Genomic DNA, 14521 nt, shown 5'->3' on the forward strand with positions numbered 1-14521 from the left:
GTTGCTTTGTTCATCCCACCTTTTTTTTGCTTTTCAGTTTCCTAATTTGCCAGTCATGAATCCTTAATTGCATCCCAAACTCCTTGTTCCATAAGATGGGTTTGCATGCGGACTTTCCAGATTACATAGTTTCTTTTGTTCAGCCTTTCTATCGCTGCAACATCCTGAATGCTATAGGCGGCCATTTTGTCCCTTTGTTTTCTCTCTCTCACAGCTCGTGAGGGAGCCTCTGGTGAATCTTATCCTTTTAATCAGAGATCAATCCACAAACCATCCTCTGCTACCATGTAGGCTCTGTTATATCTTAGGAATGATCTTGAGTCCGATTAAGGAGTGAATGAAGAGAGTTTATTCAGGATGCCACTACAGTAGTCTCATTTAGAGATCTATACACATGCTGCCGGATCTCAAGTGACGTCGACAGCACTTTTTAAGGTATATTGTCGAAGGCTTTCACGGCTGGAGAACGATGGTTGTTGTGGATTTTCCGGGCTGTATAGCCATGGTCTTGGCATTGTAGTTCCTGATGTTTCACCAGCAGCTGTGACTGGCATCTTCAGAGGTGTAGCACCAAAAGACAGAGATCTCTCAGTGTCACAGTGTGGAAAAGAAGTTGGCAAGTAATTTATATCTACTCAGGAAGGTAGGGTTGGGCTGAGTCATCCTGTAAGAGTTTCCCAGGGTGTGGAATGCTAATGGAGGGAGGCTTCACTGTATTCTGAGGAGGTTCTTTTGCATATGGATTGGTGCTTGATATGCTAATCTTCTCTGCAGGGCTATTGTCGCGTATAGAATATTTTGTTAGCTTGGTGTTTTTCAGGACTGGAAACCATGCTCTATTCATTCTTAAGGTCTCTTCTTTCCTGTTGAAATTGTGCTTATGCTTATGAATTTCAATGGCTTCCCTGTGCAATCTGATGAAGTAGTTGGAAGTGTTGTCCAGTATTTTAGTGTCTTGGAATAGGATACTGTGTCCTTTTTGAGTTAGGCTATGTCCAGCCACTGCTGATTTTTCAGGATGGCCAAGTCTGCAGTGTCTTTCATGTTCTTTTATTCTTGTCTGGATGCTACGCTGTGTGGTCCCGATGTAAACTTGTCCACAGCTGCAGGGTACGCGGTATACTCCTGCAGAGGTGAGGGGGTCTCTACTGTCTTTTGCTGATCGTAGCATCTGTTGTATTTTTCTGGTGGGTCTGAATACTACTTGAAAGTTGTGCTTTTTCATAAGCTTTCCCATCTGATCAGTGATTCCTTTGATATATGGCAAAAACACTTTTTCTGTGGGAGACTGTTTTTCCTTGGTTGTTTGATTTATCCTTGGTTTAATTGCTCTTCCGATTTCATTTCTGGAGTAGCCATTTGCTTGAAGTGTGTGGTTTAGATGATTAGTTTCCTCGTTGAGAAAGTGCGGTTCACATATCAGTCTTGCACGGTCTACTACTGTTTTTATTATGCCTCTTTTCTGTCGGGGGTGGTGATTGGAGTTTTTGAGTACCTTTTGCAGAAAAGGAAGGATAGGCTGACGGTCAGGTCATATGGCGTCCTCCCACCAATGCAGCAGAGCTCGGGGAAACCCCAGTATAGGCATCAATCTTATTACAAGGGCAGGTCCTATTGATACCAGCCCTATCTGGCATACATGTATCCACAGAATCGCCCTTTCCAAGCTGGCCTAGGGGGTTCTTTCAAGAGGAAACAAGAGGAAGCACGGATACAGGGCCTGGTCGAGCTCCCAGGCCCAACCTTCCAAGGATGAATAGCAGACTGTGCCGAAACAGTTCTGACTAGGCATGGTTAAAATGTTCTCGAAGCGGAAGTTCCAATCTGCCAGATGGATTCAAATGCTATTAGGACTAATGGCCTCTACCACTGCGGTCACACCCCTAGCTAGGCTGCGTATGAGGGAGCTCCAACTTTGGTTTATATCTGTATTCCAGGCATCAGTTCACAACCAAGAGAGGAAGTTTAGTATCCCCAGACCAGTTCTTCGGAGTCTGAGCTGGTGGCTGGTTGATGACAACCTTATGCAAGGGTTCCATTTTGGCTCACCGCAGGTAGACATCACTGTTACCACGGACACATCTACCGTAGGGTGGAGCGCACACTGTGGAATGCTGAGGGCCCATGGTACATGATCTGTGGATGAACTCTCTGCACATTAATGTGCTACAGTTGCGAGCAATACATTTTGCCTTAATGTCATTTGCAGATATGGTCACAGGTAAAAGGGTGCAAGTGCTGACAGACAACAGCGCAGCTATGTTCTGCGTGAACAAGCAAGGGGGAACAATGTCCCGACGCCTTTGCCTGGAGGCGATTGCCCTATGGGAGTGGGCCATAGAACATGGTGTACATGTTCAAGCAGTACACATACCGGGCATGGACAATGTGCTCGTGGACAGACTGAGCAGGGTGGGTTCAAACTCCTACGAATGGTCCATAAGGAACCATTATATCAGACCTGTCTTCGCAGAATGGGGTTCACCAGGCATAGATTTGTTCACTACCAGGGCAAACAGGAAGCCCCCCCCCCCGTTCTGTTACAGAGGGGGTTCAGATCTGAACTCCCTCGGAGACACTTTCCAGAATACGTGGTCTGGAAACCTATTTTATGTGTTTCCACCGATCCCACTTATTTCCAGGATGGTGAGCAAGATGCAGGCACATCGAACGTCGGCCTTAGTTGTGACACCTTTTTTGGCGAGGCAACCCTGGTTCCATCACCTGTACCAAATGATGAACCAAACCTTCCAGCACCTACCCAGGGAGCCAGACTTGATCCAGTGTCAGGGGGTGTGCCACCATGCTCTAGACAAACTCAAACTGACAGTTTGGTTGCTGAAACAGTAGGGCACTTGTCATCTGGGGTGACAGAGTTTATCTTGAATGCCAAGAGACTGTCCACGAGGAAGTCTAATGACTACAAATGGGAGAAGGTTACAGCTTGGGTAACGCAGAAAGGGGCTGATCCTTTCAACTGTTCTCTAGCCCTGATTTTAGAATTCCTGCTGGAATTGAAGAATGCAGGACTTCCATGCCCCTATCGATAGGAAGACTGTGTTTTCACATCACACCTCAAAACTACTCATGAAGGGCTTATTGAATCTTTTTCCCCCTTCAGGGAGAATAGTCCCACAGTGGTCTTCACAGCTGGTGCTGTCTAAACTGCTCTCTCACCTGTTTGAACTGTTGGCGACTTGCTGCCGCCTCAGAGAACTCTCCATGAAGGTGGTGACGTTGGTCGCGGTGACATCTGCTAGGAGACTTAGTGAGCTAGTGGCTCTGTCAATAGACCAACCTTTCCTTAAGATTCATAATGAGAAGGTGGGAGAGTATCAAAACCAAATTTTGCGGTGGAAAACTTTTTTTGACTTTTGCTGTTGAATATATTCACCTTTAATAACTGTGCAGTTGTTTCGTAAATGTGTATAGTTTAGACAGGTTTTTTTTTCATTGTGAGCCTAAGACAAGTAGAACTTGGTATATAGTCCCCACCCTTCTACATGCTTTACATATAAATTCTCCCCCCCCCTTTTTTTCATGTATATTGTTGAAAGTTAATGGTTGATTGTATTTGTTCAATTATGTTTAAAATTTCATTAAAATAATTAAGAAAGTACAGGGTATAATTTTTAAATATAGAAATAAAGTTACGAACTTAGTTGTATAGCCCGTGCCACCAATTGAAATATAAAGTAAAGGTCGAACATTGGGAAGTTCAAAAAACTCTCTAGCCCTGCTGAGATCTCCTGGGGTTCAGGCAGTCTTAAAAACTGGCCTCCAGTTCCGGGCTTTTGCTTCGTGCCAGAGCGGAGAACACACGGCTTGCTCAAAGGCCTGTTTTCCTCGGTTCAGAAACGGTTCTCAGCTCAAGAGACACTAATTATCAAGTTGAACTTCAGGTACTTTCAAAGGTGGTCTAATGAGTCTAACAATATCTCAAAAAGTTGGCACTTAGAGCCACAGTATTTTGTATCTGAAGAAAGGAGCTTTGACTCTCGAAAGCTTACACTCTGAAAATCTTGTTGGTCTCTAAGATGCCACTGGACTCAAGTCCTACAGTATCTACCTATTCATGTTGTACAGTGTGATGGACTTGCTTAGTATCATAAGAACATAAGAGAAGCCATGTTGGATCAAACCAATGGCCCATCTAGTCCAACACTCTTGAGTCACACAATGGCCAAAAAACCCAGGTGTCATCAGGAGGTCTGCCAGTGGAGAAGGGACACTAGAAGCCCTCCCACTGATTGCCCCTCTAAACACCAAGAATACAGAGCATCACTGCCCTAGACAGAGAGTTCCATCTACACCTTGTGGCTAATAGCCACTGATGGACCACTGCTCCATATGTTTATCCAATCCCCTCTTGAAGCTGTCTATGCTTGAAGCTGCCACCACCTCCTGTGGCAGTGAATTCCATGTGTTAATCACTCTTTGGGTGAAGAAGTACCTCCTTTTATCAGTTCTAACCCAACTGCTCAGCAATTTTATTGAGTGCCCACAAGTTCTTGTATTGTGAGGAAGAAAAATACTTCTTTCTCTGCCTTCTCTATCCCATGCATAATCTTGTAAACCTCTATCATGTCACCCCTCAGTCGTCGTTTCTCCAAGATAAAGAGCCCCAAGCGCTTTAACCTTTTTTCATAGGGGAAGTGTTCCATCCCTTTAATCATTCTAGTTGCCATTTTCTGCACTTTTCCCAGTGCTATAGTATCTTTTTTGAGGTGTGGTGACCAGAATTGTACACAGTATTCCAAATGAGGCTGTACCATTGATTGATACAGGGGCATTATGATACTAGCTGATTTGTTTTCAATTTCCTTATAATCCCCAGCATAGTGTTGGCCTTTTTTATCGCCATATATCAATTGGTTAAGGGCGAGCTTTATACCTCTGCAGTTAGAGCCGATTCAAATATTTTTTAAAAAAACTTTGGTGCCTTTCCTCCCGGAACCACGTTCCTGCATGAGGCAAGTGGGAAGACCCTTTGTTTGAAAGAACCCAAAGCTCCCTCTAGGTAGGAACAAGGGGACGCACGAGGCCTCCTTCCTGCTGGGTTCGATTCCACATACGTGGGCGGGGGCGTCCCGGTGTGCAGTGCTTTGATTTCAGTCTGAAGTGGCACGGAGCCAGGAGGGCCTTGCTGTGTGCCTGTTTTGAATATTTTTAGGCACAAAAGCATTTATTGTGTAGCCAAACAAGAACAGAGAATTAAAAATAAAGAAAGAAACAAAAATCATGACCGTCATCACTAAAATAACCAGGTCTAAACATTCTTACATTAAAATGTGACACCCATATTTTCCTAGCTGCCAAAGCGAAAAACAACGACAACCTGTGTGATACAAACAGGTTAGCATATGAACGAAGGGAAGTCTGCTTATCTGCGTCCGAGGAAGACTTTAAGCCCTTCAAAAGTGCCACAAGAAATTTGGTTCTAGGCTCTGTGTAGAGTGGACAGAAAAGAACATAATGTGAACCGAAGCACCGCATGTACAAAAGCGCGAGGCGGAGGCTTTGGGGGGATATTGACCATGAAGCAAAGCTGTAGGCATGGCCTGAAACTGGTTCTCTGTAAGTGGCATTACGAGATTGCAGAGAGAGATGCTGCTCAGATACGAGGCTCTATCACGGTCCCTTTTGAATAGTTTCTACTAAGGTGAAAACTTGGAGTTGGAGATGAATTGTCTCTCTGAGGCAGCATCACAAGTGAACATCCAGTCATGAATGTTGTTGCCGGCTGTAGGGAATCCATCGGAATCATCCGAGGTGAAATATTGATGGGAAATATTATAAGAAGCTACCCAAGCAGCACCTTATCCGTTGTCATGAGACGTTGCCTGCAGAGTAAACTGGCCATGTCGTTCTTTGGTATTTTCCAGAATCTGAGCGTGGCATTCCCTGATTGAAGGCCGGTCAAGTTTTGCCCGCATCAGGGCTGCTGGGGTACCTCTGGGTAGGGCTAAAAGGCTCTTTAAAAAGGTGTTCTAAATGGATTCCAGTTTCATGACCAGGGGGTCATTCTGGTCTGATACCCCTCTGATCCATATTTGAATCTGCTCTTAGGTGCAAATAAAAGCAAGAAATACATCATAGCACCAGTTTGTGTGAGAATGCAATATGGACATTTGATTAGGCTATCCTAAAGGGTTTTTTTATTTTTTTAAACCAGTGTGGTTAGGCTTAAGGCTATGGCCACTAAAGCCATAACATTAAAGGATAGGAAAGGACGGGACAGGCTCAGGCCTTTTTAGTCAAAGGAATTTTTGCTCTAGCAGGCTAGCAGAGCAGTCCTGAACAGAGTTGTTATACATCTGCTCAGCACGGCATGCTTTGAGACCTAAAGCTGTTCTACTACAGCTTTACATTATTCCCTGTATTTGATGGACAAGACCATCTGGTAACTATTTAATAGCATCATTCTACATATAAACATTAGTGCATTTCCACGCAGTTTTGTGCTGCTACTAATTTTGGTTTCAAGATTTGTCAGGTTTCAGACAACTGGTAATTTTGTGCCATCGTGCTGTAGCCATCAAACCAACTTCTGGGACTGAGCAATTGGGACTAATATCAGAAAGGGGGGATATAATTAATGTATATAATTAATCTGTTGTAAAACCACCTCAAACACTGTAATATAGTAATATAGAAAAATAGTAAATAAATTAAGGAAAACTATTCCCTGTGTGTCTTGAGTAAGTTAGAAGAGGAGAAATACATTTACCTTGTAGTTACGTTACTCCATTGATGCACATTGCAGCAACATCATACTTCAGTTTAAGAAAGCAAGAAATGTTGAGGCTATCTGGGGCAGATTGCAGCTGTGGACAGCCTTAACTAAACCGGGACTTTCTGCCTGAGGTGTGTTGCTTGAGCTTTTCTGCAGTGAGAAGAATGGCCAGACTGGATTCTTGATACTGACTGCCAGTTAGGGGGCTAGAGTTATACATCTTTGGCCCCTTATGTTTTTTATGGGAACTCTGGAGGCCAAAACGCACACCTTCCACTGTCCTTCACTAGACAACCTATCCCTACCCAAACACTGCCCCCACTTCAGACCCTGGAGTCTCTGATGGTGAGTTGCTCGCTTGTACGTTTATATAATCCATAATAAAATGGTGCATTCACTGATTGGTAGTGTCATAAAATTCTAACAGTGATACTAATGATGTTAACTTGTATTTCTTCTCTTTCCTAGGCCCACCCAGAATTGCTGATAAAGTGATTCACCGGCAATCTGTGAGATTAGGAAGAACTATCAAGCTCCTTTGCCCAGTGGAGGGCGATCCCCCACCTCTTACTATGTGGATGAAAGATGGCCGCACAATCCACAGTGGATGGACGAGGTTTCGTGTCCTGCAGCAAGGGCTGAAAATCAAGGAGGTGGAAAGTGAAGACGCAGGGACGTACGTCTGCAAGGCCACCAACGGGTTTGGCAGCACGAGCGTGAACTATACTCTCATTGTCATTGGTGAGTACAGGAAGAGTTCACCCTGTTCTTTTAAAGGTTTACTTTACCTCCAACAATGGTAGAAAAGCCACTCTGTAAATAATCTACCAGCCTCTAGCAAAACGAGTCTGTCCCAATATTTGAGTGTGGCCCAGGCGAGTTTCCACTGCTGCACAAGCAGCACCTTTAAGATAAGATTAGCCAAAGGTTACAAGTAAACAGCGGTGATGCAATCGTGGCTGAGGCACGGGGCCCTGTGAATTCCGTCAGGGAACAACGGCTGGGTGATAAGGGCTGGTCATCCTGATCTTTGCGCTCTCCGTTGGAATGGAACTGTTTTTACAAAAAGCCCTTCTCCAGATCTGTGTTTCTGCCGGCATGTCAAGGGCACTGGAATACTGTTGTGGTGAGGAAATTATTTGCTGAAATATCATTGGATCCAAGAGCTTTCCTACCCCTGTGGAGGCTTTAGAAAGGAACTCTATTCCTTCTCTGCTTCTTCACTTAATTTCCAGAATTCTAAAAGTTGTGTCTTTTCAATGAGAGAATAGCGCACAACCTTTTGTATTGTGGTGAGATTGAAGCTTCTAAAGGCCTGATAAGAATGGAATAATTTTTCTTTGTATTCCACTCACTGCTTTGATGGAAACTGAGCCCTTAAAATATGAAGCCACAAAGAGGAAAAGCTTAAAATTATAGAAGAAATGTCACAGTCTACTCCCTTCCTCTACACCTTTAAATTTTCTCTCTTCCAATTGCTTTTTCTCTTTTCTTATGTCTGATAAGGACAGTTTCTAAAAGGTCTCCTCATTCTTGAAAAACTTCCTGTCCTTCGCCACACATTGACTTGCTGTTATAAAACAGATTTGTGACTTTTTTCAGGGAATTGTCTTCCTGGGTAGAGAAAGGAGGAGGATCGTTCCATTCATTAAAATGCTCTGAGATCACGCAGGACGCTGCGCTCCAGTCTCTGTTTCCCTCGGTGCCTGTGTGCCTTGGGTGCCACTTTATGCAGGAGGAGGAGGAGGAGGGTCACAGTTGACTCCTTGCAGCTGTCTGTATAAAAAAGAAACCTGCTGTCAGCATCAATGCGCAAGGCTTCCATGCTAGACCAAGGAGAGGGATGCAGCATAGTGAATGGGGGCACTGTGAAGGTGCTCCTGTCTGCTGTCCGTTGGATCCTGTGACTCCCTTCTGGTAAATGCTGTGGTGCGGCCTCACTTCGCTGAAAGCCGTTGTAGGATCCAACTCTGTGTTTCTCAACAGTTACCATTTGTTCAGGTAGCAACTGCTTGCATAGACCATTCCTCATGTTACCTGAGCCGACGATTTCATATTTATTTCTTAATAATACCTCTTTTCTTTAAACTTCATTTGTATTCCCTGTCAGTGGCCACCAGTGAGCACAAGGGTTAATTGTCTGGTTCTTCTGAAGAGGCAAAAGTTTTAGTTTGGCCCCGGCCGGATATGTGTAGCAGAGGCTGGGACAAAGGCAGGCCACCCTTGTTGTGGCCTGAACGTCGGAAAAGCCATATTGACCCGTGAGAATGTTGATGGGCTAGCAAATGGGGGTGGGTGGGGGTGCTGCAGGGAAGCTGTACTCAGCGGGACACCTGAGAGGAGGCCAAACCCCAGCAGCATTGCCAGGGCCCAAGCCGGGAGGGCTTGTGTGGAAAACGGGCTTGGTGTGTTTTGCGTGCAGCTGTTTAGCATGCATGTCGGAGGTTGTCTGCCCCCAGGCTAGCAGGAGGCTCTTTTGAAATTGGTCCTTTTTGAAAGCCAAGAGCTTTTCTTTTCCTTCTGTAAAAGGCATCAGTGCCATTTTGCAGGGACAGAGAGGCCTGCTCTGGGATAGACATTAAATAATAAACAGGTGGTGGGTGTGGTGCAAAGCCTTTCTCCAAGTGTTAGTTTCAGAAACTGGGATTCTTTGGAATAGGAGAGAAGTGCACACAATTCACGTTTGTCTGCAGGGTCCTTTCTTCTTACTCCCTTCCTCTGTAAATAGCCCCCGCCATTCTTCACCGCAAAATGTCCCTGAGTCATCCATGTTCCTCAGAGCTCTTGTTCTTCTCCTAGCCTTCCCATTTCTACCTCTCAAGCTGGTCGTCTTCATGATGAGAGATCCAGAGGAGTTAGCCGTGTTAGTCTGTTGTTGCAAAATAAAGAGTCCAGTAGCACCTTTAAGACTAACCAACTTGATTGTAGCATAAGCTTTGGAGAACCACAGCTCTAATGCATCTGACAAAGAGAGCTGTGGTTCTTGGAAGCTTATGCTACAATCAAGTTGGTTAGTCTTAAAGGTGCTACTGGACTCTTTACTATTCTTTATGATGGTTTGCAAAGCTGACTCTTCCAGCCTCCTGCTTCGGTCCACTTGCTTCTGATTCAGGCCTTTGGGATTCCTCAGATCTCAGAGCTCTGCAGTAACTCACCTCATAAGCATAATCAGTCTAAACAGAAAACACAATTTCCTTTTGTACCTAAACTTAATCGTTTTTAGTGGCTTACACTAAATTTGTGATACTAACTGAAGTGGAAAAAAACACTAAGCTTTAATCAGAATTAGTACTATAGTGATTAAGAATCTGAGAGAAGTATTTGGACTTTAGGATAATAAGTAGGCTTTGTGTTTTTTACAGTTGGTCAGAACAATACCACAAAGTTTTTTTTTTCCCTTTGGCATCTATTCAATGCTATTTACAAATTAAATTTTCCTCCTGGAACTTTCAAGAAATAACAGTGGGCTTAGACTGGAGTAATTCTGTTTAGGATTGTACTGCATGTTTGAATCGTAAACTGAATACCTAGGGATTCCAGCCAGTGATTGGCAACTGGTGGAAGTCTGGGTAGGCAGGTGCATGAATGGGTGTGTGTGTGTGTGTGCTGTTGGGGGGCAGTGTCATGTTACTTCCAGGAGAAACCCAGAACATCATGCCGCTCTAGGTAAAACCATAGATTTTTCAGCGACTCCTAGAGCGGAATGTCATTACTTCCACGTTTTCCACAGAAGTGACATGATTTGGAACCTGCAGTGCCATAAAGACCAACTAGATTTCCAGGGTGCGAGCTTTCAAGAGTCAAATTTGGAAGCCCACAAATCCCCCAAGTGTAGCTGCTGTGGAGCATTTCGAAGTGCCTTTTTTGTTCAGTTCGGTGCACTTTTGATTTTATCCCTTCAAGAAGCAAGTAGATACTTGGAAACACATCAGGGGGCACTGCAGTGCCCAGAGCCAACACGCTGAGGACCCCTGCTGTAATCAAAGGCCAGCAGATATGCAGCGGTGATGAAAAAGCACTTGGTATATGATCCACATAAATATTAATAACATCCATAATAATGGGGACCGTTCCGTTTTCCCATTCAGTCCAGTTAATTGTCCGAAAAAGCTATTTAATTCTTGTAGCATTATTTGCCCATTTAGATTCTCTGCTCAGATTTCCCTCCTTTTTCTATGTCAGCATAGTGTGGTTGTCTTAGCAGCACTATCATGAATGTGTTTAGTCAGAAGCACACAACATCCTGACAAACATGGGGGGCGGGAGGGGAGAAAGGGGCCTTACAGACCTTCTAGTCCAACCCCCTGCCCAACGCAGCCAGAGTTATAATACGCCCGGAATTAAATTTCTGGCCAGAATTTTACCTGGCACAGCCACATACTCAGAAACCGAGAAAATCTTGTTCCTGTTAGCAGACAGTGATAGTCATGGATCCTTTCGAGTTTCCCAATTCGCATTAGCAGCCAGGAGGATCAGATCCAAGGCCTCTCTGAATGGGGTGTCCCTATGACCGGCATGATTCCTTGCGGTCTTCTTATCTTGGGAGGGCCTGTGGCTATTGACAGTGAATCTGTTTTTGACTTGACTGTTTCGTGTCAGCTGAGGGATATCTGAAATGGCCCCTAACCCTCCCCAAATCTGGGACTAATTAAAACTTATCTCCTAGAATTGCAGGAGTGTTTTAGTTTCAGGTGCCAGGAGCCAAGAGGAAGAGAAAGGAAGACAGTCCTCCAGAGAGAGCTGTTAGTCAGCCTCTCCAGTCTCCCTCTGAGGCGGAGGACATCTTGGGTGATTCTCACCGTCCCATCAGGGAGGCAGGAACTAATTTTCTTCCTCTTCCTGTCTGGCCTGTGGGACACCCTCTCTCTCTTCAGTCCTGTTCCTGCCTCCATGGAGAGCAGTCTTGCAGCAGTCTAGCTCTGCTGCCTCTTTTCTTTCTTTCTCTTATTCACCTTTCTTCTTCCTCAAACCATTCTTTACCTTACTCCTTAGTCCTTCTCCTCCCATTTCCTCTTGTTTTACTCCTCTTGCCAAAGAAAGAAAAGAAGAGGACGATATGGCTTCTAGAGAGTCATCGGACTCTGAGGACAGCTTCAGGGAGGAGAGTATGGGCTGTTCCCACAGAGCCGTCCTTCTGGCGGCAGGAACAAGCCTGGACGGCACCGGCGTGCCTCGCAAGCTTGCACGGCTCCCTGGCGAGGAAACGGCCTCAAAAGAAGCCCGGGCCTCTAAACGGCCCCGCCTGGCGCTGCGGGAGCTCATTAAAGCAGCGCGCCTCAGTCCGCCCGCTGAGAGCAGCGCCACCTGGCGGGGCTCAATTTTGGCGGGAAACATCAACGCGATGAGTGATTTCCCACTTGGAATATACTTTGATGCTTTTCTGTAATGTAATGGTTTGTTACAGCATCACTATACTGGAGGCCAAACTATTGTCTGCCCTCCTTGGTCTGGGTGTTGCTGTTTCCTTCAGTAATTTGACAAACAGCAGTGTCCCAAAAGGGACAGGTGCCACATATCTGGAGATACAGGCTGCTACTTTTTAAGGATTTGTACACATTTGGATGTCCCCATGGAAAGTTAAATATTAATTGTGTGCATTGTTGACTGGCAGGTGTCTGGCCTTCAACTCAGGTTCGTGTCCCAGGCAACGTCTCTTACTTTCATGGTTTCCTGTGTGCTGGTTGTGTCAGTGGCTGGTGGGCCATTTCATGCACTGGCAATGAGGTCAAAATGTTCACTGGAAACAGTTCTTTACTTCTTCTTATTTTATTTACTTAATTTATACTTGACTTCTCAGCAGTGGCTTACAACTTTCTCCCCTCCTTCATTTTATTCTCACAACAGCCCTGTGGGGTGGGGTAGACTGAGAGTGTGTGATTGGCCCAAGGTCACCCAGTGAACATCCATGACAGGACGGGGACTTGAACCTGAGCCTCCCAGATCCTAGTTGAACACACTAACCATGTCAGTTGGGTTCTGGCTTTAACTTGTTGCTGGACGCTTATGATGCTTGTGTCCTTGTATCCTTTGCTGTTCTGTTAGCCAGTTTGAGTTTGTGGAGATAAAGTAGAGAATGTTTTTAAATAAATTAATGCATTTGAAATTGATAAAGTAACTTGGCAGTACAAGTACCAACGAGCTTCTGGAGACAAAAGGACAATGACTGATTCCAAACACATTGGATAAGGCACTTTCAATGCACTTTATCAATCGTTTGAGGTGGATTTTTTGTTCCGCACACAAAAAAATCAGTTCTAAATGATCTATAAAGAGGATTGGAAGTGCATTATCCAACGTGTGCGGAATCAACAAATATCAGCTTTTTCTGATCTAAAAGTCTGATCAGTGTCTGAATGAACCCCATGTTGCCAGATATGTTTTCACAGCCATCATCTTAGCTCTTTGTGATGGAATCGACTGCGTGAATAGGTGACCATGTCTGATCGGTGGTCTTTCTGACATGTTTAGATTTTGTTTTCTAAGATATGAGTTGCCTCTATAACATTTTTAACTTAGTTATTTTATTTGCATTATTTATAGTCTGCCTTTCTTACTTAAAGATATTTAATTCCTTCATGGCTGCCCTTTCAAGTCTCAAGCTCCTTTTGATTTCTTGGTTGCAGTCTCCCTTTGGGTTGATGATTAAGCCAAGGAATAGAAAATCATGGACAATTGCTTTATTGTCAATGTTTAAGGTTTAATAATTCCTTGGTAGTCGTTACTTTTGACTTCTTGATGTCCAGCTGCCATCCTGCTTTGGCACTTTCTCCTTTAACCTTCACCAGTAGTCGTTTCAAGTCTTCCCTATTTTCTGCCAATAACATGGTGTCATCTGCACGTCTCAAACTGTTGATGTTCCTCCCACCAGTTTTCACTCCACCTTCATCTAAATCTAATTTAGCTTTCTTTGTGATACGTTCTGCATTCAGGTTGAACAGGTAGGGAGATGATATGCAGCCTTTTCTGATAGGGTTCCCTAATGTGGTGCCCAAGGTGCCGTTGTGCCCACCAACACCTTTTCTGCTGCCCACCAAAGTGGGTGGAGTCCAGCTTCTGATTAATTATTGGAGATTTTATTGGCTGTGCTGATTTTTAAAAACACTGCTTTGGCAGAAGCTGCTTTCACAGCACAAAGATCTTCCCTGTGTGATAAAAGGTAAGCGGTGGCAGCATTTCTGTGGCTGGCCCCACCTCCTGCAGCCGCCATTTTGTGGCTGTGCCCACCACGCTGTGTTGAAATTCCAAATCGGCCCACAAGCGCAAAAAGGTTCAGGACACGTTCCAGCTTGTCTATATCCTTCTTCAGTTGTGGTGAGAGAGAGTTGGAGTCTTTCCTCAGTAGGCCATTCCACAAGGTGGGGGCCACAACAGAGAATGCGCAGGTATAGGCAGTAGTTGATTCTGCCTGTGTGCAGTGTGACACCTGCAGAAGGCACTGCCCAGATGATCAAAGCTGCTGGGGTAGAGCGGAGGAAGAGAGGTAGATCTGCAGATAAGATGCACCCAGGCTGAGAAGGGCTTTGAATGTGATTGCTAAAACCTTGAATTGAGCCCCGGAACTGAGGGGTAGCAAATAAGGTTGCTGCAGGATGGGAGTAGTATACGTGCTCTGCCAGTTTGGTGTAGTGGTTATGAGCACGGGACTCTAATCTGGAGAAGCGGGTTTGATTCCCCACCCCTCCACTTGAAGCCAGCTGGGTGCCCTTGGGTCAGTCACACAGCTCTCTCAGAGCTCTCTCTCAACCCCACCCACCTCACAGGGTGATTATTGTTGTGGGGATAATA

At 44.9% G+C, this 14521-nt stretch overlaps 1 protein-coding gene across 3 annotated transcripts in view; it reads left to right on the forward strand.

Annotated features, from left to right (window-relative positions):
• Nucleotides 1-14521, forward strand: part of FGFRL1 (fibroblast growth factor receptor like 1) — a 244406-nt gene that overhangs the window by 109926 nt on the left and 119959 nt on the right. For all 3 annotated transcript variants that reach the window (XM_054973973.1, XM_054973976.1, XM_054973974.1), the window contains exon 3: nt 7205-7477. In XM_054973973.1, the coding sequence (XP_054829948.1) occupies nt 7205-7477 (273 nt within the window). The remainder of the gene's footprint in view (nt 1-7204; nt 7478-14521) is intronic.

This window comes from Eublepharis macularius, chromosome 3 (assembly GCF_028583425.1).
Source record: "Eublepharis macularius isolate TG4126 chromosome 3, MPM_Emac_v1.0, whole genome shotgun sequence".
Lineage (NCBI taxonomy): Eukaryota > Metazoa > Chordata > Lepidosauria > Squamata > Eublepharidae > Eublepharis > Eublepharis macularius.